We start from the raw sequence: 27018 nt of genomic DNA on the forward strand, positions 1-27018 counted from the left end.
GCCGTGCTGGGACAAGGAGTGCGAAAGCCTCTTCTCCGACTTCCTCTACGCCCCTCAGGGCAATGACACCAACAGTTCAGCCACAGCCCTGTTGGTAAAGCTGGACTCAAAGAGGAAGGATTGATTGATTGATTGAATTTGAAACGCTGAACAGAAGCCGTTGAATCAATCAACTTCACGCACTCCAGTCGCATAGCATGGAGTACATTGAACAACCTAACTGGCAGATCACATGCCTCTCGTCAACAACGTCCCGTTTCAGCAAATTCCATCGCCTCACAACTTGTGGAGAACGGGAAATACAAACCGAGAGACCGTGAATCAGACAGATTCGTCTTACAAGAAATGACGGACCTCTGGAGGGTAACAACTCCAGACGGAGACAACATCTCGGGTGAGTTCACCACGGACGAATTTTCCGCCGCCCTCCAGCACATAAAGCCAGGTAAACCTTAACCCTAACCCTGACCACCTATGCCCGGAGTTGATACTCCATGCTGCTGCCTCCTCAAAGTCCTGGTTAAAAGACTTCCTTTCTTGCTGCTTGCGCCACCTGAGAATTCCCAGGATCTGGAGAAGAGCCCTTGTGGTTGCAGTTCCTAAGCCAAAGAAGCCCCCAGGGGACCCGAAGAGCTACCGCCCAATGTCACTGCTCTGCACCCCCTTCAAGATCTTCGAGAGACTCATCTACGCCCGTGTCGAACCAATAAAAGATCCGCAGCTCCCCCGTGAACAAGCTGGCTTCCGACACGGACGATCAACCGTAGATCAGGTCACACTTATGACCCAAGACATTGAGGACAGCTTCTCGGCTAAGAAGAAGGCTGGCGCCGTGTTGTCAATCTCACGGCTGCCTAATGCCTATGATACTGTATGGCATAGCGGCCTTACTTGTGAGTTACTCCGTCTGCTCCCTGACAGACACATGGTTCATATGATGATGGAACTTGTGCAAAACCGCAGTTTTACCCTCACAACCGGTAGCGGTCGTCGAAGCAGACTATGCCGACTCAAAATCGACGTCCCACAGGGCTCAGTCTTGGCTCCTGTCCTGTTCAACACATAGCCTACACCTACGACATGCCCCCACCATCTCCACGAAATATGCTTACGCAGACGACCTGGCACTCCTGCACTCAGAGGGAAATTGGCAGTCAGTGGAGAGGAACCTCAGCCAAGACATGCAAACACTATCAGCATACCTCCAGAAATGGAAGCTACAGCTCAGCAAGGCTAAGACAGTGTCGGCGGCTTTCCACCTTAACAACTGGGAAGCACAGCGCGAGATAAACATCAACATTGACGGGGAACGCCTTCCCTACTTGCCGAACCTACTTATCTCGGCATAACCCTGAACAGGTCACTCACGTACGGCCGACACTTGGAGTCACTGCGCAAAAAAATATTTACACGCTTCGCACTTTTGAGGCGATTGGCGGGTTCCTGCTTGGGAGCTGGTGCCAAAACTCTTCGTACAACTACCCTAGCCCTTGTTCATTCCACTGCTGAGTACTGCGCACCAGTCTGGTGCCGTAGTTCTCACACCCACCATATTAATACCGCCATCAACGATGCGCTGCGTACTGTGACTGGATGCCTGCGTCCCACCCCGACAGACTAAGTCTACCCATCCTAGCAGGCATCCAATCTGCTGAGCAATGTCGTAAAGGAGCCACGATTCCTCTCGCTCGCCGCGCTCTGGACCCCGACCATCCCTCCATGCAACATTCAAGCGACCACCACCTATAAAGCAGCGACTGAAATCAAGACGCCCCTTTGTGCCTGCCGCACAACAACTACTTAAGAACGAAGAAGAACTTGGGTTAAGTGGGGAACACTGGACGAACCACATGTGGAACACGGAGTGGCAAAACCATATACCTCCACGCTCCGTGACTTCATACCCGACGCCGATCCCCGTCCACCGGGGATGTCCCTCGCAAGGCTGCGTGGATCAGGCTTAACCGCCTGCGAACTGGCGTTGGCCGCTTTCGTTCGGACATGCACAAGTGGGGCCTGGCTCCTCCATCAGAATGCGAGTGTGGCGCCACAGAACAGACCGCAGACCATGTCATTCACCACTGCCTAATCCACCGGCCTCCACACGGTGCGCATGGCCTAAGGGTCCTGAACGACGAGACTGTTGAGTGGCTGATGACTTCCTGCCCTCCAATCTAGCCTGGAAAGACCTGCTCATACGTCGATGATGATGATGATTCAAACACGATGAATGTCTTTAGCCAATTCACTTTCTAACTTCGCAATGTTTGCAAAAACATTGAAAAAATATCAGGCAGTAGTAGGCTACCATTTTTGGTTACTGTTTAGGTACCACAAATGGGAAGCCTCTGCTCCACATTTTTATTTGAATTTCGTCTGCCACGAGAGCCAAATTATCCTTAAATAGTTGACTCTCTTCCTCAAGGTAGACCCCAATTTTATCCGCTCTGCCTACAGGCAGACCGGGTATAAGAGTCAAGTACCTGCGCCGAGGTCGCGTGAGGGAGACGTAGGCGCCGTCCGGCGGTCAATTACTGCCGGTTCCAGCGTCCACACGCGACGGGTCGCCCGGCCCGTCGCAGGCCATCTTTCTGGGCAATGCAGAAAGAGCCTGTCTCCCTGGCCCGCTCCGCCATTCTAAATTTGCGGACGGGTCATGTAACGTTTTCGATCCACACTCTCCCTCCACAGGTACCTCGACTCCCCAGCCTGGCCCCCGCGACCTAAGCTGGTGGACTTACCCTTCCGGGTGCATCGTCACCCCCACCCCACCCCATGACTATAATGCACACCCCGCGGCGGCGGGGAGCGGCAGGCCGGTTTCTGAAAGTCTTCGACCTGGCTATGTTTATTGTGTTCTTCTCGCCGTGTCAATTATTTTGTACTCGTGCGTCGTTGATCAAAATAAAACAATTCATCATCTAGGCCCTATATGCACCAACTACAAAAGTAAAGGTTTTCAAATTCCTTTCTTCAGAAACATCATTACAGCCCAGTGGGCTACTTTGTAACCAGCATGCCGTGGCACCGTAGTGTGCCGAGCGGCGGCACTAGGTGTAGCCAACGGAATGATAATTGATTTTGAGATGTTTCTATTCTTGGACTAAAAAACCTTCTTTGAAAGCTTAATTCTTGTAGTTTCCCATAGCCTACTTATAGAGGCTTTGAACCACCGCCGCTGGCCCGGTCACCTAGATTGGCAGAGTGAAGTTTCCGTTTGCTGAAGTGTTGTTATTATTCCATCCAGTAAGTGTAGCTGAATGGAGCTCTTCTTCATGATGCAATACCTTCAATAGCTTGCTCTCCTCCATGATGAGACACCCACCCCATGACTATAACGCACCCCTCCAGACCATCAACACTCTTGATAACGCACCAAGGCCGATCAACATAGTAACTGTTTATTATTTTTTGTTTTTACCAATATAAATTTAAAAAATTTTCCTTGCTCTTTTTTCCTCGTCGTTTTTCTAAATATTGAAACTCTTCGAAGGTGTTGGATGGATGGATAGTCATTTTATTTTTGTTTGGATGCGAAACGCCGAAACATACATAAAACAAAAACTGACAGTGTGCATCCAATGAGAGAGTGCGAAAGACCGTAGCCCTGAAGGCGTAGGGCAGTGGTTCTCAACCGGGGGTTCGCGGACCCCAAGGGGTCCGTGAAGCGATTTCAGGGGGTCCGTGAAAGTTTCTGAGTTTTTAGCATGATTAATAAATTACGAAATTGAAAATTTGTTTGTGTTTTGTTTATGTATTAGCCTACAGTAATTCTCAAACTGTAAGTCGCAACGCATTGGTGCGTCGTTTGAAATTACAAAGGACATACCGGTAGCACAAAGGTTTGGTTTCTTAACTAAAACATATCATATACCTACACTAAATGACTTAAACCCTTTAAAAAAAAGACTCTGTTGGCTATGTTTAAATTGATTCTTTTGAGACAACAGATCGTTGATCAATGATTAACTTAGACTGCTGACTAACGTTTGCATTTCCATCACCACTCACAGTTTTGCAGCGGCTATGATTATAACGAATTAATGTTGATCTAATGTCGATTTACAAATGAAAAAAGGGAAAAATTCTCTTTAGTGGTCGCAAGTATTCTATTAACTTTTGATAAAATTTATTGAAAAGCATCAAATGGACATATGGATTACTGATGTTTGATCCTGTGTGCCAACAGATAGCTCATACCTTCATTCATATACGTCGCATGATACACCTGTCTTTTCCGTGTTTCTAGATGCCTCTAAAGCTTTTGATAAAATTAATCATCACACTTTGTTTAAAAAAATGATTGAAAGAAGAGTGCCTATGCAATTTGTCCGTTTGTTACAGTATTGGTACAGTCATCAAACTATGCGTGTAAAATGGGGTGGCCACCTCTCTCAGCCTTTTCATGTTTCAAATGGGGTGAGGCAGGGTGGGGTTTTGAGCCCTTACCTCTTTGCCCTCTATGTTGATGATCTATCCAAAAAGCTTAACATGTCTAAAGCGGGTTGCTATGTAGGGAATGCATTGGTAAATCACATTATGTTTTCTGATGACCTTTGCTGCTTTTGTCCCAGACTTGTTGGTTTACGTGAATTGATTGAAATCTGCCAAGACTTTGCAATGCAACATGACATTACTTTTAACTGTAGAAAATCCTTTGGGGTGTTATTTAAGCCCAAACATTTCGATCTGTCTGCTTCCCCAAGGATTATTCTTAACCAAGAACCGATTGAGTTTGTTGAAAATGTTAAGTATTTAGGTGTGCATATCACGTCCTCATTATCAGATGACAAGGACATACTGCGACAAGTTAAATCTCTTTATTGTACTGCAAACAAATTAAAAAATAAATATAGTAAATGTTCACGGAGAGTAAAAAATGTGTTGTTTCGCTCTAACTGTACATCCCTTCATGCTTGTCAACTTTGGCACAATTATCGCCGTTCTTCTATCAATCGGATTAGAATTGCATATAATGACTCATTTCGAATTCTACACAATATACCTCGCTTTACTGGTGCACGTGAATGTCAAGTCAATGCAAATGTTACAACTTTTGATGCTCTATTGCGGAAAACAGTTTATGCTTTTGTGCAACGTTGTTACAAGTCTCTCAATTCTCTTATCATAGCATTAATGTCCTCAAACGCTTTCTATAAAACGACATATTTTAAGCACTACAATGATATGTTGCACATGTCATCCAAGTGACTCCTTAGGTCTCGTCTAAAAGTGTTTTGGTTTCAATATGGACAACCTTGTCTGATGCAAATAAATAAATAACATAATTTCGTCAATCTCATCAATCATCAAGTGCGTTGCGAATCCAGCAAATCTTTCCAAGTGTGTTGCTTTGAAACTTATGTAACATATGATTCCATAAGGAGACGCTATATATCAGCCTACCAAAATTTCAAATATAAATTTTCAGGGGTCCGCGACCGCTTCGAAGGTACCAAAAGGGGTCCACCAAGACTAAAAGGTTGAGAACCACTGGCGTAGGAGGTCGTCGAGTCTGCACTCTCTCATTCAAATAGTTATACGAAAGAAAGTAGGCCTATTGGGCTTTTAAATATTGTAGCAAATTGACACAAAAAAGAAGAAGGAAGGAAGAACAGAAAAAAACAAATACAGATACTACAAAAAATAATAACAATTAACATAGTCAGGTAGTGGATGTCGTTTCTATAGCTCTTGATTATTGAAGAAGTGTTTTTTGCATATTTTCCTGAAAAATTTGAAGCCTTTTTTCATGTTTTTTTTCTTCATATTTTGAGGTAAACTGTCCCATACCTTGATTCCCATGCATTTTAAACTTTTTAGAAATAATTGGGTATTTGCCTGTTTAGTATAAAGTGAATTAGAGCTTGAACGTCGGGGGTTATACGAATGAATAGCTGATACATGTGTAAAGAAAGTTTTGAAGTTTTCCGGTAGTTTATTATTATATAATTTGAACATAAATTTGCTTATTTCCAGTGTAGGCTATAAGTAGAATTAACTAGAATTAACAATGTCTTCTTAAGTAACTTAAATAAGTAAAATTAACAATGTCTTCTTAAGTAACTTAAATAAGTAGAATTAACAATGTCTTCCTGAACCAACAATTTGCGTGTACTGCAATGATAACAAACTTGAACAGGTTCAAAAATTCAAATATTTGGGCTCAATACTGAATCCAAGCACCCGATGTGAAGAAGAAATTAGACGACGCATTGCATTATCAAAGTCAAGTTTCAACACCATGGCAAAAATCTTTAAAGATCGAAAGCTCTCCAAAACCTTAAAAATTCGTTTGTTAAAATGCTTTGTTTGGTCAATTTTGATGTATGGCTGTGCAAATTTTGACATATCATGGAAGCAAGTTTGTTTCCTATCTTGACTCTTTGTTGCTAGTGTAGATATTTTAGTGTAATGTTTACTAAATGTTTATTCATCGACTTGGCTGAGGGTGGCTGCTTGACTCGAAGACCGTCATGGTCACTTCGCAGCTTCCTGTTGTGATTTACTTATCAACGATGCAGTGTACATTTGTTATTTTTCTTTGTTTCAATTGTGTTCGTTAAGCGTGCTGCATCATTTAATGATTTTGCTATTATAATATTGCACAACAAAATAAACCAATCAATCAATCAAACACTAACGGCAAAAACACGAAAAAAACTTGAAGCTGCAGAAATGTGGTTTTACTGAAGAATTCTTAAAATTCCATGGACAGTTTTTCGAACCAACAGAGCAGTTCTCCAACAGATGGGCCAGGAGCAGCAGATACTGAGATCTTTAGAAATGCGGCAGCTGAAGTTCTTAGGTCACATTATAAGGAAAGGCGAACTTGAAGATTTATCTTTAAGTGGAAAAATTCTAGGAAAACGGTCAAGAGGATCACAAAGATTCACATTTTTGCACAATTTTCAACCACTTATCAAAAACCCTACTAAAATTTGGCAAGAAGCACGAGATCGATCAAACTGGAACATCATTGTACATCGAGGGCTGTATCAGCTATGATATCTAAAGAGAAAGAATTAACAGTTAGTAGGCTATTTTATTTTCTTGATAGAGTGGCAGTAATTTAGTTTTCATTTTAATTATCTTATTTTGTCTAACTTGGATTCTATTCAAGTATTTTGTGGGTGCGCAATGCGCATCCCCAGTTGATAATTCCATATTGTAGATGCGAGTGTAGCCTACAATGCTATAATAAATATTGATGAGAACTTTTCTAGAAGTAAATTTTGTAAGTTTTCTCAGTACGCCTGAAGAAGAGGATAGTTTTTTCGAGATAGTTCTTGCTTACCTTTGTGTCATATTTTAAGCTGATTATTCTATTTTGGTGTCAAGCACGTCATAACTTTCGCGTTTTGTCGCTCCTACTTTTTCTAGACCTCTGTTAAGTTTGGTATATATTGTTATTCGCTGTGATGGTCAGAAATATAAACAAACTGTCCTTAAAATGCGTTGCTCGTACGTACACTCTGTGAACTGAATCAGAGAACCTTGCGGTTTCTCTCGTGCATAAAGGGGGGGGGGGGCGCTTAACCAACTGAGCTATCGGGACGGACCGCAATCTGAACATACTTTTAAAAAAGCGACTCGCAATTTGAAGGCAGACTAGTGATTTGAGAGGATGATTTGATTTTCAGACGTCAGCATAAGTTGTCGGTCGGAGGTCCAATGAAGTTAGTTCTTTATGGGCCTACTGTTTGTTTTCCAGATTTGAATATGGAGAACTGCTTTGAAGTAGCCTACATTGCTCAAGCTCATATAGTTACATAGCCTACTCCAAAAATTAAAAAAATACTTTTGTTTGATCTTGCTGCTTTTTTGTTTATTTTACTAAAATATGATATTTATCCACAGACCATTCGGGGCAGACGTTTTCACCATTATTGAAGAACAAAAAGATTAGGCTTAAGTTCTATTTGAGCCTCATAGGCTACTAAAATTCCGAGGCAAGGTTTGTCAGGTTGTCTTTGTTGAACTGACGGAACTCAAGGATTAAAGTTGTTTCAATACGCTGTACCACTTGACTATTTTTGGATTCCTGTTGAAGAAGATATAGCCTAAGCAAACTTCGGAAGCAGTTATTACAATTTGCTCCTGTTATACACTAGGCCAGGGATGGCCAACTTCTCATCGATTGTGATCGACTAGAAAATTTCTTAATCACTAGCGATCAATCGGTCGGTGATAAAGTCACTAAACAATTTTTTTCCAGTGACACCTTTACTGTAAATGCATTTACATTTATCACACATCCACCATCGTCAGCACAGAGCAGTCTATTCATGTTTCAGTTAATTTGGTTCTTTACAATAAAACACGAGAAGAATAATTATGTTCTACAAGTAAATTTACTTTAAATTTCTTCTAAATGAGTCAGTGAAATATTAGAGTCATCATGTTGTAGGTACTTCAGCTTGCCGTTATCATTACATCAGGTGTCTAAAGCAATCGTCCAGGTGGCGGTCGGTTAGCACAGCACGTTGCTTTTTTTGATTACGTTCACAAATGAAAATGCAGATTGACATAAATAAGTTGAACCAAAACTAGAATGGATGTGTTCCGCACATCTTTTGATATTGCACTATTTTGCATCAACAACAAACCACCAGACATCATGATGCTCGAACCTTCAATGTCTACATTTCCACTTCAATCGTACCTACGTACCTGTTTCCAACAAAAACATTTCATTTATTTTGAGAGAAATTAGTAGAGAGTAGACACAATTAAATCCGACTTGAACTGGTATGAGACGTAGTCGACTATTTCTTCGATTTCATGAAAAACACTAAATCGACATTCAAAATCATCAAAAACAATTTTTATTTTTCAGCAATGGATATTTTGTTTCTATGGCCTACTTACTAAAGCTCTGACTGGATTTATCTACCAAGCAAATTATCTGAGTCGATCGAGAATGTTTCTCTCCGGAATATTGATGAAAAACATGCTTTTTAGCAATGTTTTTCTTCCTTGTATCACTGTTTGTTATCGAAAACATGTGTTAATGTTTGTTTTTTGCTGTGTATTGTGGATAGTGTGTAACATCGACAATGCCTGATAAACCTGGAAATGATCGACAACCCAAGAAAACTTTCGACAATGCCTAACAAACCTATCTACCACTGAATATGTTCCACAATGCCTGGAAATCCTAGACAATGCTTGGAAATTCCCAACAATGCCTGAAAGTAGCTAGCCTACTCTACAATGCCTGAAAACTCCTGCAAATGCTCCACAACCCCTGAATATGTTCGACAATCCCTGAAAATGTTCTATAATGCCTAACAAGCCTGTCAATCGCTGATAATGATGGACAATGCCTGGAAATCCTAGACAATGCTTGGAAATTATCGACAATGCCTGAAAGTAGCTACTCCACAATGCCTGACAACCCCTGCAAATGCTCGACAATGCCTGAAAATGTTCTATAATGCCTAACAAACCCGTCGACCACTCATAATGATCGACAATGCCTGGAAATCCTAGACAATGCCTGGAAATTCCAAACAATGCCTGAAAGTAGCTACTCTACAATGCCTGACAACCCCTGAAAATGCTCGACAAGCCCTGAAAATGTTCGACAATGCCTGAAAATGTTCTATAATGCCTAACAAACTCGTCAACTACTAATAATGATCGACAATGCCTGGAAATCCTAGACAATGCCTGGAATTTCACAACAATGCCTGAAAGTAGCTAGCCTACTCTACAATGCCTGACAACCCCTGAAAATGTTCGACAATGCCTGAAAATGTTCGACAATGCCTGAAAATGTTCTATAATGCCTAACAAACCCGTCAACCACTAATAATGATCGACAATGCCTGGAAATCCTAGACAATGCCTGGAAATCCTAGACAATGCTTGGAAATTCCAAACAATGCTTGAAAGTAGCTACTCTACAATGCCTGACAACCCCTGAAAATGCTCGACAATGCCTGAAAATGTTCGACAATGCCTGAAAATGTTCGACAATGCCTGAAAATGTTCGACAATGCCTGAAAATGTTCTACAATGCTTAACAAACCCGTCAACCACTGATAATGATCGACAATGCCTGGAAATCCTAGACAATGCCTGGAAATCCTAGACAATGCCTGGAAATTCACAACAATGCCTAAAAGTATCTACTCTACAATGCCTGACAACCCCTGAATATGTTCGACAATGCCTGAAAATGTTCTATAATGCCTAACAAACCCGTCAACCACTGATAATGATCGACAATGCCTGGAAATCCTAGACAATGCTTGGAAATCCTAGGCAATGCCTGGAAATTCACAACAATGCCTGAAAGTATCTACTCTACAATGTCTGACAACCCCTGAAAATGCTCCACAACCCCTGAATATGTTCGACAATGCCTGAAAATGTTCTATAATGCCTAACAAACCCGTCAACCAGTGATAATGATCGACAATGCTTGGAAATCCTAGACAATGCTTGGAAATTCCCAACAATGCTTGAAAGTAGCTACTCTACAATGCCTGACAACCCCTGCAAATGCTCAACAACCCCTGAACATGTTCGACAATGCCTGAAAATGTTCTATAATGCCTAACAAACCCGTCAACCACTGATAATGATCGACAATGCCTGGAAATCCTAGACAATGCCTGGAAATTCCCAACAATGCCTGAAAGTAGCTACGGTACTCTACAATGCCTGACAACCCCTTAAAATGCTCGACAGCCCCTGAAAATGTTCGACAATGCCTGAAAATGTTCTATAATGCCTAACAAACCCGTCAACCAATGATAATGAGCGACAATGCCTGAAAATCTTAGACAATGCCTGGAAATTCCTAACAATGCCTGAAAGTAGCTACTCTACAATGCCTGACAACCCCTGAAAATGCTTGACAACCCCTAGAAATGCTCCACAACCCCCCGAGAAGCTGACAATGCCCGACAATGCCTGACAATGCCCGACAATGCCTGACAATGCCCGACAATGCCCGACAATGCCCGACAATGCCCGACAATGCCTGACAATGCCTGACAATGGGTATTTAGAGTTTAGAGGTGCCGTTGCAGTTGAGCAAGTGACAACTTGAGCTGGCAACATTTGAGCAGCAACTGCCTGAAGTTGATAAATGATGAACCTAACCAAAAGCAAGTAAAAACTGACCAAGCCGTATACTTGGCATGCAACAAGTCAGCAAATTCAATCTAACGAGCGATGACCAAGCAAGTTCGATGCTAGATGAAAATTTCATTTGATAAGTTGGGCAGTAGCTGAAATGTACTTGCGGAGTGGTCGCATGCCCAGTGGTTTGATTACTGTTTTGTGTGTGTGTTTGTATTATAACCTTTAAATCAATATTGCTGCAATGCTACAGCAACCTTTTTTGTATTTTAGTTTTACGGAATTTTAAACATAGATTTTGGGAATTTTACGTTTGCATTTGTGAAAACACTGAACTAGACCGCCAGAGAGCAAAGTAGCAAACAAACGTAACCTGGGTAATTTACCAGATTTTAGAAATGAGGAATCATCATTCAAATGCAGTAGCCGCGTGAAATTTTTGTCTAATTGCATTCTAAAGGTGCAGTGCAGTGATCATTATTCATCTAACATACTTCCAGGAGTTTAGAGTTTGAGTTTGCATTTTAAGTCATGTTTTTTTTAAATGAAAACTTAATTTTTTCGCCAAGTGTAAATTTGTTTAAAGCTTCATTAGATAAATTTTTCCAAAACCGGGATATTGTGTACACCCCACAATGTTTCTAATTTTTATGTTGTGTTTTGTGTAAGCTTACCACAGTAAGTTTTGTTTCCAAAATTTTTAACGTTACCTTCTATTTATACTGTTGTTGCCAATATCTAATACTGTAGTGCAGGGGTCTGCAAATACTTTTTGGTGCGACCCAAAAAGCAATCGTTCGAAGTCTTCGCGACCCAAACATTTCGGAAGCATATAATTTTGCGCAAAACACTTTGCAAATTAATATCAATTTCAATACGGTCGTCCCCACTTATTAAGGCCACATCGGGACCGGACGATTTTGGCTGCGGAAGACAATTTTGTACCACTCCTATACCTTCAGTAATTCCGGAATGGACCAAATTGAGCTTAATAAGCGGGTGGACCTATTAACCGTGCGCTTCATCGTCGTGCAAGCCTCTGGGGCCGAGGGTCTACTCTATCCTTTTACCAGCCCAGACTCAAGATGTTCCCGGACTACACTGGAAGGCTATTAGAGAGCAGCCAGTAACTTATTTAGTTTCATCATCCATGACACGCAGACCTTTCACTCCGTTAGGTGGCTTGAAGATGGTACAGTTATTGATGATGTGGTCTGCAGTCTGTTCCTCGCACCACATTCACAGGAGGAGGAAGAGGCCAATTCCCCAATGGCGCATGGTTGAGCGGAAAAGCCGACGCCCGTACGAAGACGGTTGAGGCGCACCCATGCTTGTCTTTGTAGTGTCAGGCCGATGGGGCATGTGTCGGCGTTGGGGATGAACGAATGAAGTCCGGTGGTACTTGACTTCCTTTCAGAATTCCATTTATAGTCCGCCCAAGTAGCCGCAGAGATGAAGTTCATCTGCTGCGTTGATCAGAAGTTGAGCACTGGCACGAATGGTTGTCTTGACTTCAGTCGACTGGGGTGCTGGTTTGGGGAAGCAGAGATCTTGTGGTGGAGAAGATGGTTAGGCTTTAGTGCCCGTCGGCCAAGAAACAGAGTGGCTTCTTCGTGACGAAGCTCGGAAGGTTGGATGCCAGCAAGAATGGCAAAATTATCCAATGGTGTGGGGACGCAGGCATCCGGTAACTGTGCGCAGGGCGCTGTTTATGGCAGTGCCGATGTTATGGCAGTGTGCACTGCAGCACCAAACAGGTGCACAGTACTCTGCTGAAGAGTAGACAAGGGCTAAGGCTGCTATACGCAAAGTGTCAGCCCTCGCCCCCCAGCTGTGGCCTGCCAGGCGCTTGAGTAGTGCAGCGTGGGATGTCATTTTCTTGTGCAGTGACACCAAATGGTGGCGGTATGTGTACAATCTGTCTAGTGTCCCCCCAAGATATTCTGGTTCGGGGCAGAATGTCAGAGGTTTTCCATTGTTCTGAACATGTAGCTCACGATCAGCTTCCCGATTGTATAGGTGGAAAGCTGCCGCCAAAGTTTTGTTTTCGCTAAGTTTCAGTCGCCAGTTCTGGAGATAAGCTGAGAGAGTTTTCATGCCCTGGCTCAAGCTGTCTTCCAGGCCATATATATAACCGTGGGGTTAACTACTGTACTACAATCGAAAGTATAAATTTTTCTTGTAGCCTACCAAATTGTACGAAACTCAGCACATCAAAAACTATAGGATTGTATTTATTTTTGCCATGCAAGTTATACTTATCGTAATTTTAAACCATTTTGCGACCCACTGTGAATGGTCTCGTGACCCAAATTTGGGTCGCGACCCACTATTTGCGGACCCCTGCTGTAGTGCAGTGGTTCTCAAACTTTTTTTTGTTGCGACGCCTCTGGAAAAGTTTTCTGGACTTGCGACACACCAGCAAATAAAAGTAAATGAAGAAACTTATGATTAAAGTTTTGTTTATTGATACAACAACAAAAAGCAATGCATATTATTTAATGTGACGTGTGGGCTTGTTTGTTTTTACAAAGTTCATTGAATCTTGGGAGAATTTTTGAAATTGCCACCCACACTTCTCTTTCACTGTTTATTCGTGATCGATATTTGGTTTTATCAACGCCAAGGCAGAAAATTTTGCTTCACATAAATACGACGTGACAAATGGGATAATAATTCGCAGTGCTTTCTTTCACCAAACCTGGATAATCGTCATTTATTGAATTCAAAAATTTGCCGGATTTCCTGCTACGAAAGGATCACGAGTCCATTCGTAGTTTGAAAATTTTTCCGGAAAGTATTTTGCAAATTTCAACTCGAGCTTGGACAAATGTTAATAAATAAGCTTCGCAACTTTGAAGGGAAAAAAACGCACTTATAACATCAACTCTTCACTGTTTTCGAACTGAAATCACACCAAGAAAAATGATTCAGAGTTTCCATGAAGGATAGACATCCAATACTACGTTAGGGTATCAGCTGTGGCAAATTTTTTAGTTAATTGCGGTGTAATCGGCTAAGTGCATGGGACACATGTGTTAACCTATTTTTATAATGTTAAACTGCGTTCAGCCATGAAACGGAACTATTCTGTGACGCCCTTGGAAAAGTATAATGACGCACCAGGGCGTCGCGACGCACAGTTTGAGAACTACTGCTGTAGTGTACATACTATTTATTGTTATGATTGTGTAGCCTACTGTTATTACTGTACCAACACTAGTGTTCATTGTTCAATTACATTGTTAGCATTAGGCATTCCAGTAGTTACTGTCTACTGTCTAATTGATGCATACCAATATTGCTTTAGTATTATACAATTAACAAAAATTTTGGTATTATTTTTGTGTGTCTTTTTACCTTATACTGTATAGCTGTTTACTTTTGCGTGTGTATCACTGTTGATACCTCTGTTAATCTTAATATTGTTATTATCTTTATTAGTTGTTTACTGTACGTGATTGAAAGATGAATTTGAGCACTCTGCTTTACAACATCTCATATATTATTATTATTGACTTTCTAACCGTTTCGATTTTTTCTATGGTAGGGTACCGTAGGCTGCTATTCTATTGGAACTTGCATTCATTGCTATCCATTACCCTAGCCTAACTCAAGGGTTTTTTAATACAATATGGGTAGCTTTGAGGTTGATTTTTAGGTGTATGTATGCCAGCTGCAGTTTCAAGATATGAATGTTGAACCTTGTTCTTTAAAATGCAATTTTTTGAAGTGTGTCGATAACCTCACTCATGTCATTACAAAAGCAACATCTTACCAAGTCAAACGTAAGTATGTAGGGTATCTAAAACAATGAAATCTTGTAAACTAATCCTAGTGGTTATTAGGGATGGGCAAAATAGAATAATTAGCTATTCTAGAATATTCCAGAATACTGAAACCGAATATAGAATACAGATATCTATTCTAGAATAATTGACCGTTTTTACTATGGACACATTTTAATAATTTTTATGAGTTTACAAAAACAATGAACATCACAAAAATTGCTTATTGCAATGTAACTAATTTAGGCTATCTAAATGTTCACCAGTCAAACAGGATCTCAACTTGGTGGCAGTTAAACCTGCACTTGAAAAACATATCTCTGAAGAAGCAAATGTGGCAGGTACACAAAAATATTTTAAAACTAACTGATATAAACAAGAAAATTATTTTTCATTTGCTTTCCACTAAACAAGTGCGTTTTCAACAGATTTATAAAGTTTTCCATGGTTTTGCTCCGAACTATCTGGACACTTTGCTTGTTAATTATAAACCTGCCAGAACTTTGCGTTCTCAACATCAATTGCTCTTGTGCAACCCTTCATGTAAGACACAATATGGAAATCGTACTTTCCCAGTTGTTGCTGCCAGTTGCTGGAACTGTTTGCCTATTTGTGTGAAAGAAGCTGAAAATTTAAATGAATTCAAAGCTCGCTTGAAAACGTTCTATTTCAATGAACATTATGACTGAATGTACCGTATTAATTATCACCATTGTCATGTACAGCGCCCAGGAGCATAGTTTGACTGTGGATGTGGCGCTATATAAATATTATTATTATTATTATTATTATGTAGTGAATGCTTTCAACAGCGTGAGATAGGTAGCTATTTCCGAAGGTGGGGAAGCCAAATTTGCTTCTTCACTACTGCATGTAGCTTGTAGCATCTTCAATCCCACAGCTCAACAAGTCGTCCATGTCACTGTACTGGCATAGTAAAAGCTAAGACAAACCCAACTACCCGTACATACTTCCGCAAGACTGTGAGGACTACAAAGCGTTTGACAAGAAAGATCAGTCTCTCTCTGTTTTTAAAGATCTCTTTAATGCGAACAACGAAACTCGTGCGTTTTCCCGACGCCGGATTGCACCAAATCGATAAACAATTCTACTTTTGCTGTAGCGAATTCGTTGCGACCAGACGGAGTGGTACGAAGTCAATCGTTAAAGCGGTTTTAATTATCCAATTTCAAATGCATTTTGAAACCGGTTAGGCTTCACAACCGGTTATTCTATATTCGGTATTCTATTTTGCCCATCCCTAGTGGTTATCAAACTTTTTAAAAGAGTTGTTCTCATATTTTTCATTTTGACCAACCCTTGCTTGTAATGTCTTAGGCCTATAATAATAATTAAAGATTTTTATCACTGATATTTACAAAGAACTAACAATCAAAGAATTGTTGCATTAGTTCATATAATGCGGGTGATTCAGTTTCACACTCAAGTTTTGTAGGGCTATACTGGAATTAGTAATGCCAAAATAATGAGGAATAGCTGGCTTGCTAACTGCATTTTCCTTTACTGCTTCCAGCTGTCTGTTGTGTTGCATATTATGTGATTGGCAGTGTACTGTATGTTGTATGTTATGTTATTGTTATTGCAAATGGCATGAAATAAAATATTATCAAACTTGATTAATCAATTGATTTTATATTCGGTTTTCTACAGATATTAATTATATCACTAAATGATCTTTTGCAGAATATGTAGCTTCAAGTTGCCAAACAGCTTTATGGCGTTATGACAGCTATGGTCGATTGCCAATTCATGTAGCAGCATCATGTGGCAACCATAGTGTTTTAGAATGGATCTTAACCGAAGCACCTCAAGTCAAAAGGAAAGAGAATGTTAACATAGATACTGTGGATATTGAGTCCCATTGGACTGCTTTGCACAGAGCTGTGTATTATGGCAGAATTCCATGTGTAGTGGTTTTATTAAAGGTTTGTTTTTTATACTGTATTGGTCAGTGATTGCATTATTTGGCTACATTTTAAAGTTTTGTAAAGATCTTCTTATCACCTTTACTGCTATTCTCATATGTCATGACTTTTCTTGTCCAAAGATACCTTTCCTACCAGTTGAAAAGTTGCTTAGTTTTACTTTAGATGAGTTGCTTTCATCAAACGATGCATCACATCACTCCAACCCAATGTTCACAACGGTTTTAGAATTGCATCTGAAAACAATTTAGCTTTGAAACAGAAGTTTAGTTTTGTTTTTTGAGATATTTGTTTTCTTATTAGTTCTCTACATCATCCAAAGTAATCTACTTAAATCTTGGTATGTGTTCGTAAACACACAAGCTTCTTAATTCTTCAGTGAGCATCTAGATTAGTAACAACCACTTGTTCATCTTAACACCTTCTTTTTGTTTTTTCTTGTGGTAGAATGGTGCCAACATATACATAAGAGACAGAGATGGTTGTAATGTGATTGATATGATGCTAAACGATGTTGCACCCTGGCTTCATGAACCTGTGATAAAAAGAAACACAGATGTTTCAATTGAAAGGTTAGTCCCAGGTTGAATTTTATACTCAACTTGCCTCATGGAATACATGTTGCAGTTTATCTTCAATCTTTTTTTATGTACCACTGTAACAAATTCATATGTGTTTGTAACTTGATAATTTAATTGCGCAGTACTGTATATGAAAATACAAATTATTAAAGTTGTATGGGTTCACAGCTGGAGTGACTTACGGAGGAGTGGTGGAAACCAACTCTATACTTGGGGTGTTAATGGAAATTTAACTCTTGCTCACAGTAGTGGCAAGAGCAAAAATATTCCTGAAGTTGTTCAAAGCTTTACCAGAAGAAAACTTTCAATTCAGCAGGTGATTGAAAATAGTCGTTAATATTTATTGAAGCCACTGCTGTGACTGTATTGCTTATTCCACCCTTGTTTGGGAAGGGAGAATTTTACTTTGGTAAATGATAAATAAAAAATATAAATGCACCAAAAACTTGGTTTTCTGGTAAAGTTTATTGTGTTACAAACTACACACATTTTACTTAACCTATGTGTTAGCCATAAGCTATTTTTTGTTACACTCACAATTCATACCTTGCAGTAGCAAAGCATATTTGTATTTCCTATACCCTATAAAGAGGACAGTGTTGGCAATACAGTACATGCAGATACTTTGAAGTGTTGTGATGCCACAATTCTATCTTTTTAGTAGATACAATATTTCTTGCTTTAACAGGGCGTGATTTGCAAGTTTCATAGTGTTTTTATTGCTGATAATGGTAATGCCTACACATGTGGCTCTGGTGGCAACAGTGGTCGTCTTGGTACTGGAAAGGAAAACATTTGTATCGAACCACAATGCATAGGTATGGACGCGACTAAGTTTGTTGCTGTTGCTGCTTCTACCTACCACACAGTGCTAGTCTCTGACAATCATCAGGTAATGAAAGCAGTTTGTGAGCTGGAATATAATTAATATTCCTACAATAATGTCTTTCAATTTTTATTGTTTGTGCAATTGGAGCTTCCGTGCTTTGTTTATGTTAGAAATTGAAATGAAATAAGTTATTTTTTATGGGGGAAAAAAACATTCTTTAATAAGAAACTTAATTTGAAACGAAGTGAAACCAACAGAAGAACTTTAGAGTTAAAACAAAATATATATATATATATTTCAAACGCTCTTGACACATTGGAATAGTATCTACTTCATTTTACTACAGCTGAAATAACATGTTGGTTGCAAATACGTAAAATACCATGGTTGAATATTCTTATTGTTGATGTATATCAGTGTTGTGTTGTCTCATAACAATTTACTTTGTTAGGTGTATACTTGTGGACTGAATCATTTTCGTGTTTTGGGGATTAATCCTCCCCCAAGCAAATGTCTAAAACCGACCCGTGTCACAATTCCTGGAGGTCATCTCATTACTGGTTGTGCTGCAGGAATGTGCCACACCGTGCTGTGGTCTAGTAAAGCATTGTTCACATTTGGAACAAATGCTGGACAACTAGGTAATGTGGTTCATCAAATGTCCATAAAAGTGCTGTTGTTAAGATATTCAAAGCTGTTTAATATTTTCAATAAATCTACTTTACCCCCTTGTGGCAACATACAATAACATCGGAGTCGCAGACAGCCATAAGTACCAAAAGACTATCACTAGTCTACCTCACAAAAGTACAATCTTGTGCATTCGAGCGATGTCAAACCGGTGGCCTTGTTAAACGTCTTGCGGCGCTCATACCACGCTGCCGAGTAGTTGTTTAAATCATTCAAACTGTAACGGTGTTCAAACGAATTTTCTTTTAATATGAGTATGACTATTGCATTTTGCGTAGCTTAATAACTTGGAAATAAGTGTATTATTTTCAAAAACGGATATGTTGTCTAAATGTCTACACTAAAACTACGGCTAGCATGCGTGAGTTTTTTGGCACATTGGAGTTTCACGTGATCATGTTTGCATCAGGTCATGCAAAAGAAGACTTATTTGTCATCCAACCGCGGCAAGTGTCTTCATTGCACAAAGAAAATGATCAATTTACCGACGTCCATGCGTGCGATTCCGCCACCCTGGTTGCCACATCGCAGGTAATATGGTCTACCGCAGACAGGCAATGACATGGTGATTGGTGATGTAGCGGGTAGTTTCGTGTCGCTTTGAAACAACGGCTTGCTGAAGACTTTAACTAGCTTTTGTCGTTTCACTTTTTTCGTTAATGCACGACAAGACGATAACTAGTCATTGACTACATGCGGTTGTAGTTGCTCTTGCTTTTAACAGGAATACACGACTTTATGACGCGACAAGACCCGAATGCCGCAATGCATGAATGGCGCGAGATTTGGTTATTTCGTACTAAAATTAATTGTTCTTTTGAATAAGGACCTAGTAATTTCATTTGTCACAGTAGCAATTTCAATTTTCATTTTTTTATACAAAAAGTAAGATAAAAATTGTTTTTGCACTTAACAAAGTAAAAATGAGACTTGGCTATTTCTCACTAAAACGAATTGTTTTTGTGTGTTTTTTATAGCCTCCAAGTAGTCTATTGAGATGCGTGTATTGTATGTTACATTTGCAAAGAGCGTTATCTTACTATTGCCTTACGTGCACGTTTTTTTTGGTGAAAACTAAACTTTGATTTTGAATAGCAGTTGGGAGAAATGTGACTTTTTACCCGATTGCATGCAAGGCCCCTGAAGCCGTGATTACACTGCAACAACCCAGTCAACAGAACATTAGCTGCAAAATTATAAACACTTGAACTTTCAGGGCACAATTTATCTTCTTCAAAAGTATATTTGTCGGAAAATTCTTAGCAAACACCGAGATATTTTAAAAGTTCAAATAGGCGGAGGGAGATTGGATCACTCCATTATTTCACAGGTAGGTTGGCAGGCCTACTGTACTGTATTACCATTTACACAGTTTTATTGCGCTGTTTCGTTTTCTATGAGTAAATAAATTTTCGTATTTGTTGCGTTGATTGTAGGTGATTACGACACATGTGTTTCTCGTTTTTCTTCAGGTTAAGTTTCCTGAAGCTTCACACCTGCCAAGAAGCGGAGAAGAGAATCTAAAAAACAATCAACGAGAACTTCGAATATTGATTCTAAAAAAATCCGGAGATTTATTATCTTGGTCCAGTTCCCACTCCACCATCGACCGTTGTAGGTTCGACTCGCAGCAGGTGCTTTATATCCGTTGACTTTACAGATGAGTGTTTAAAATTTAAATACTGTGAAGTAGACGAATGTTCACCATTTCAGTGATAATGTTAACATGTTAGTTCTGTAGATTTTGTGTAGCCTTTGGGGCTACACTTTAACCACATGCTCGTTTTTGTTGCAGTTGCGATGTTTGCGTGACGTGGCGATTAGTAGCAGTGGAAATTCTGTGCTTCTTGTAGCGGTCAATGGTACAGCGTATTTTGCAAATTATCTCTCTTGGAAACCAGGAAAAAAGCGTTCTTTATTGGTTCACAAACAGGTTTGGGCTGTTTTTGACACCGATAACATTGACTACTGAATTGTCTTGCACCATGGCCTATTAGAAAACAACTTGAACTTCTAGTAGACCGTGCTTGCACTAACACAGTAATAGTAACACTGCAGTTCCTTTGTTGCCAAGTCATTCTGCGCCGTTGATGCATTTAAAATATGAAATGATGAAATTAGGACATTAATAAAATGAGAAGGGTTAACTATACATACAAAACTACGTCAACGTTATATTTCTTGTCAGGAATATTTTAGCGAAATGGAATTGGCCAGTTCGGACAGCATCCAAAGATTTCAGCTTGATCAGATACCTTGTGCGTTTCGTGCACATACTGGCATTCTTGGCCCAAAAGGTCGCAATTCCGCTCTTTTTCAATGTGACCCTTGTAGCTTCATTACCCAGGTAAGAATTTCATCTTGTAGCATCAGTAAACTACTAACCCAGAAAGCAAAATCCGTCATTTTTGTCTGCAGACGTTGAGTTAATGTAAAAATGACGGATTTTGCTATCTGGGTTGCAGTTTCTTTCAAATCTATGATTTCATTAAAACGAGTTTAAACCTTTTTTTTATATTATTACTTCAGGTGCCTTTGGTTGACGCCAAGAATTTAAACGATGATTTTCAAGAGTTTTGGCAAAGCGCAAGTGACAGCGACATGATTCATGACGTCATTATTGAAGTGAAAAACGGCGGGAAATCCGAGTTGTTGCTTCCCGCCCACTTGTTCGTGCTTGCAGCTCGTTCACGTTACTTCTTTCGTTTGATATCGGCTCGACTGGATTCGCTTGGAGCTTTAATCGGTGACTCCAGGCTTACGCCGTGGCCCAATATCGTGGTTGAAAGCATTGACGCCGTTGCATTTAAATCTTGCATCGAGTTCATTTATACAGGAACTTGTCGGATTTTGAAGTCTCCTGAAAAACTGGACAACGACTCTTTCAGAGACTGTTCTTCAATGGAGATATTCTGGAAAGACGAACATGACACTCACATATCTAATTTGACGTCACGAAACGCAAACTCGATGAAATTAAAGAAAAAAACTCGTAAGGGAACGATAAGTCGGAAAGCTTTGCTGCAACAGCTTCTTAATTTCCTTGAAATTCCTGGTTTTGACTGCTCGTCTAAAAATCTTGATACTCTCAATACTGTAAGTTTTCTTCCAACCTCTTGTCCCATGTTGCACGACTGTGAGATTGAATGTGATGATGGGATGAGCTTTAGCTCCCACAAATGTATCCTTGCCGCTAGGATACCATATTTTCACGGCATGTTGCTTTCTCCTTGGATGGAATCCGCTCATGAAAGTCAAGCAAAGTTAAAGGTACTTTTTGTTTTGATATCTAATTGAATGTGATTTTAGACAATAAATTCATTTAACGCAGTCATTGTTTTTAATTTCCTCTTTCAAGTACTTAGTAGAAAAGCACTAGCGTTGTTGCGCCTTGTAGCGTGCTTGTTTCATAATCGTCGTATTGAAGGAACGCACATTACCTGCAATAAATTTAAATTTCTTTTGATGTAGATGTTGCACTATATCCTTCAAGTTTTTGCTTCATTTAAGCTTAAGTTTGAATTTTCCTGCTTCACTTGCAATAGCTTTTCTTAGCCTACTTTCTTAACTGTAAGTCTGTTTGTAATTTGTTGTCGAACTTGTTTGGTGCATACAAGTGGTTTGAAAGATCAGGTCGGCAGCTATTCATTTATAAAATCCATCGAAAAGTTGCTTTATCAATTCGAGAACGTTCTGTTTTGTAGTAAATTATGCAATCACAATTAATTTGTTTGAATTTAGCGATTGTAATTAATATTCTAGGTGCCCATGCCATCCGACGTCTTCCGATTTGTGCTCGATTTTGCTTATCTCGACACAATCAATTCGATCAGTGGCGCTCAGTCCCTTGAAAGGTTTTGCGAGATACTGGCTGCTGCCGATCTTTTATTGATGGACAAGCTGAAGCAAATAGCTGAAGTTCAAGTGAGGCTAATCAATTATTTGTTGGCTTGTGATAGAAAATTTTTCCCCGGTACCTCGACTCTTTGTTTTTCGACTTTGCTTAAAACTTTAAAGAGACCAAAATATTTTGTGCTTGTACTATGCTTGGCCAAATACAAGATTTTAGAGACGGTTGGTTTAATTTGTAAAGTTTTTTGGAATTTTTTTAAGCCCTTACAAACAACATGTGTTTATCCAACTTGTATACAGGATTGTCTGATGACACGTTTTGTGTATTTGCAGATTGTTCCTCTCTTAAGTCTGAAAAATGTTGCCATGGTAATAAACGTAGCGATTGCCTTCAATGGCGACCAGCTGCTTGATTCGTGTCTTCAATTCTCGTGCCACCATCTTCCAGCGTTACTGCAAACGCCTTCTTTCCACAGCCTGGACTTGGATGTCTTGGAGAAATTGGAGACTGTATACAGGTAGTTTACTGTACTAAGCACACCTCCTATAGGTTTCAAACGCTTCGTATATGTTTTTAAGACACTAATTTAAGACTTTGTAGTTTGAGTTTTTGCTTCAAAACGAATATTCTATCTTTCCTTTGTCAGATCTAGTATTCAAAACGTCTACACAAGAGCCATGCCAGCCAGCACAGCCGGTCCTGTCATCGACCATATTCCAGAATCTGACGTCACGTCCCTGGACGGCTCGAAGCAATCGTCTAGAAAATCCAGTGAAGCGTCGTTCGCGCATGTCAATGCCTCTAAACAAAAAGGTGGCGACCAGTCAACCAAGCGAAAGTCCTCGGCAAGGGAACGTTTCGGGATCTTGATATCGGATCTACTGACTGTTCCCACTAAAAGCGCAGAAGAAGAACTGCTTGAGAAAATAAGCAGCAATCCAATCGAAGCAACTGGCCCCGCAGCCACTCCTGCTCTTTTGGACACTGGTAGTCAACCAAAGGTTGATTCAAAGAAACCTAAACGTATTAACGCTTCTGCTGTTGTCATATCAAGCCCGAAATCTTCTGACCAAACATCTAAAAGCTGGGATGTGAACCATAATGAACAAAAATCAACTAAAGCGTCATCTTCCATGGTGGAAACCCCAAGGAAACCGGGGAAAGATGCGCTAACTACCGCCAACGTTAATTACAACCTTTTGTTTCCACAACTGGGTGCCACTGGCGACGAAAATGCTAATTCGAAGCCTTTGAAACCAGCTTTGAATGCAACTCTCCAATCACCTCCCCGTCCCACTGGAGGTTCTGGTTCTTTGCTTTCCAAGCCAAAGAAGAAACTGTCTAACAAAGAGCGGCGTCGGCTGAAAAGTGAAAAAAATGAAACAAAAGTCTCTACTCCTGTCACTATTAAGAATTCCACAGCAAATGCATGGGGTATTTCCCCAAAGTGAGTACTAGGATTAGTTGTGAATAAACCAAAATTCTTATTTTGTATCGCTTTTGATGCAATAACACATGCTTCTAGGGCGTGGCCAATCTGGCTAAACCTGATTTTATCTCGTTAATAAGTGTTTTGAAATTGCAAATTACTGTAAAGTGAACGAATGCATTGCATCGAAACTTGAGAAATTTTGTCCCAACTTTTGGTGGATGTCGGCTGCACAACCGTGTGGTGACAGTCCTGGTTCGACGTCCAACAGGGCACCGGTTCGACACCGTTTAAGAGCATGCGGCTGTGTCTTCCGCAGACACTTAAAGGCGTGCCTGAAGGTGGACACGAAGATTGGCTTCCTTGTCTTCCCGCCCACTTAATCTAAATCTCCAACCATCAGGCGTAATATCGGCAAAGATGGACTGTACATTACGCTAACGCAGTTAATTAATATACGGAAAGCATTCCAGCTAGCAAAATTTGTTGTTCATATTGATTTATTGTAAAAAAGAGCGAATTTGGCTAGCTAGGGTGGCAAATTTCCAATGAGATTCGTTTTGTCAGATCTCCGGAACGAAGTGAGAAAAGTTTTTGGAGTGGAAATTCATTTGAAGAAAGCCAAGCGGAGTGCGCCTTTTCTGTGTCTCCGTTGAAATCACCAGCCTCGTCAAAGTAATGTTGTGTTAAATTTTAGAATCTGGTAAAATACTATTTACAATATGCAGAGGTTTGCTCAAGTAATAAAATTGAAACTGTTTGTGACTTGTCCGTCAAACTTGCTTTTCAATCATACTTTTTATGCTTATTTGCGTCAACAAGTCACACTAGAGTCATTGCAGTCAGGGAGTATGGCAGCGATTTTCACCAGCTCCTACCTCTCCAATCAAACCCGCTATGCATCGGAGCGATTTGATGACGCAACAAACTCAAGACGCGTCATCCCAGTCGTTTGTTGACATCATCCGCAGTGAACAAATCAGCCAAGACAGACAAGAAAGGCGCAACAAGAAGCCACTGGCTCTGATACAGGTTGGTATTTGCAGTAGCGTTGACAAGAAGTACTTTTGGAGCCAGGATGATTTTAGGGGCCCGCAGCCTTTCTAGGGGACCAGGAAACCAAAGAAACCACCCCGTCATCTTTCGATGTAGTGCGTTTTTCTTAAAATTGTTTTGATTTGGAAACGGAGGATCTCACTGGTAGGGGCCCAAATTATTCTCCCAACTGCCCTGCGTATAAGAGAACAATGATGTATTGCTATAGCTTCTGAAAGTTTTAACGTTCAGGATTTGATGAAATTCTTTACTTGAAACGCAGTGTAAGCGAGCTATATTTTAGTGCCAATTTGAGTTGATCGCTTTCCAGACGGCAAAATACGTCATTATTAAAATACCTCATCGTCATTTTTAAGATACGTCTGCAGACGTTGAATCAGTGTAAAAATGACGTATTTTGCAGTCTGGGTTACGATTGCGCTTTTTGCTATGGCAGTTAAAGTGGAATTTGATAAGTTGTGAATTTTTGTTACGATATACAGTATTTTCGTTTTGTTTCAGGTTGAAGATCAAGCTATGGACGAATTGAAAAAATTTTACGAATCCTCAACAAAGGATGACAGCACTTTCTTCACAGTTTCGCGACTTCCAGAAAACATGGCCCGCGAAATAACTAACTTAAGATTGTCATCAACCAACAGATAATGTTGTCTGTCTAGTTTTAATGTTTTAGATCATTCTCTTTTTGTGTCACTACTTTAATTTTGCATGAATTCTTTCTTTCCAAACCATTCATCCGTGAAGCCTTTGAACCGCTTGATTTAATGATGGGAACTCGTCGGTTCATGCACACTGACATTGACTCGGCAATAAAGGGCGTTTTGCGTTTGTCAGTAGCTCGAAAATGTAGCTTCAATCTCAGCCAGAAATGAAACCTTGTTTTATACTGATTCAGCGTTTTAAAACGTTGCGTCAATGCAACATAGTGTCGATTTGCTGTCTGAGATAGTCTACGCCAAAAAGCCATGCCTGTTTCAACTGCAAGTTACAATAGATTTACTCGTTTTATTTGTATATTTAGTGCCTTGCGTCAGGTGCATGTCGGTTGATTTTCTGTCTGGGATGCTCTTGTTTGTGTGGTTTGCTTGCATTGACTAAGATGTATTTTGTAGCCTGCTAGAAGTGAGAAGCGGTGACTTGTTTTAACAATGAATGTAGCTATTCAATGCTCCTAGTTGCTTTAGTTTTACACTGCATTGCATCGTTTGAAAATGTGCAATAAAGTATTTACTTTGATGTGCGATGTTGTTTTTATATGTTGTTTATATAACAACAAAACATAAGAAGTAACTTGATAGTTATTTTATTGGTGCGGTTCCCAGGTGTGTTACCAAGAGAAAAACAAGGTCTTTTGATAAATTAATAACTTCTGAGATGATGAAAGTTAGCTCTATCCTTATCTTTTCAGTTCACATATATTTTTTCGCGTTTGTCGTTAAGCAAATTAATGACCGCGAAGGCTGTTAAAATAGGCATATTACGTTATTCGTTTCTTCTTATGAAATATTAGATTTTGACACTCACCCATTCTTAAGAATGTGATGTTTGAAGAGCCCCTGAGCTTACTTTTCATTGTGCAAAATGTCGGCTGCTTAGCCGAGTGGAAAAAGCTCTGGTTTGAGAGGGCGCTGGTTTGACACCGCTCAAGAGCATGTGTCTTTTGCAGGACACCTAAAGGTGGACACAAAGATTGGCCTCCTTATCTTTCCATCCACTTAACCAAATCTTCAACTACCCGGCGTAAGCCTC

General features: G+C 40.0%; 2 protein-coding genes across 2 annotated transcripts in view; one reads left to right on the plus strand and one right to left on the minus strand.

Annotated features, from left to right (window-relative positions):
• The window catches only part of LOC145779452 (START domain-containing protein 10-like), a 125719-nt gene that overhangs the window by 35579 nt on the left and 63122 nt on the right, over positions 1–27018 (minus strand). The window lies entirely within an intron of this gene.
• On the plus strand, positions 14760–26505 carry LOC145779490 (inhibitor of Bruton tyrosine kinase-like). Its single transcript, XM_082591093.1, has 18 exons — positions 14760–14885; positions 16590–16831; positions 17279–17403; positions 17581–17728; positions 18101–18304; positions 18693–18882; positions 19341–19462; positions 20148–20261; positions 20404–20565; positions 20727–20864; positions 21120–21278; positions 21461–22201; positions 22694–22855; positions 23117–23301; positions 23431–24231; positions 24781–24888; positions 25056–25245; positions 25771–26505. The coding sequence occupies exons 1-18, from the start codon at positions 14789–14791 to the stop codon at positions 25912–25914; spliced, it is 4032 nt and encodes a 1343-aa protein (XP_082447219.1). The 5' UTR covers positions 14760–14788; the 3' UTR covers positions 25915–26505.

This window comes from Aplidium turbinatum, chromosome 11, assembly GCF_918807975.1.
Source record: "Aplidium turbinatum chromosome 11, kaAplTurb1.1, whole genome shotgun sequence".
NCBI lineage: Eukaryota > Metazoa > Chordata > Ascidiacea > Aplousobranchia > Polyclinidae > Aplidium > Aplidium turbinatum.

What these genes read in the sequence shown, in the direction of transcription:
- LOC145779490 (XM_082591093.1), top strand. Translation starts at nt 14,789, where the DNA reads ATGAATGTTGAACCTTGTTCTTTAAAATGCAATTTTTTGAAGTGTGTC. An exon ending in GTGTAGTGGTTTTATTAAAG is followed by an intron (nt 16,832 to 17,278) that starts GTTTGTTTTTTA and finishes TTCTTGTGGTAG; the next exon opens with AATGGTGCCAACATATACAT. An exon ending in CCCTGGTTGCCACATCGCAG is followed by an intron (nt 19,463 to 20,147) that starts GTAATATGGTCT and finishes TTGAACTTTCAG; the next exon opens with GGCACAATTTATCTTCTTCA.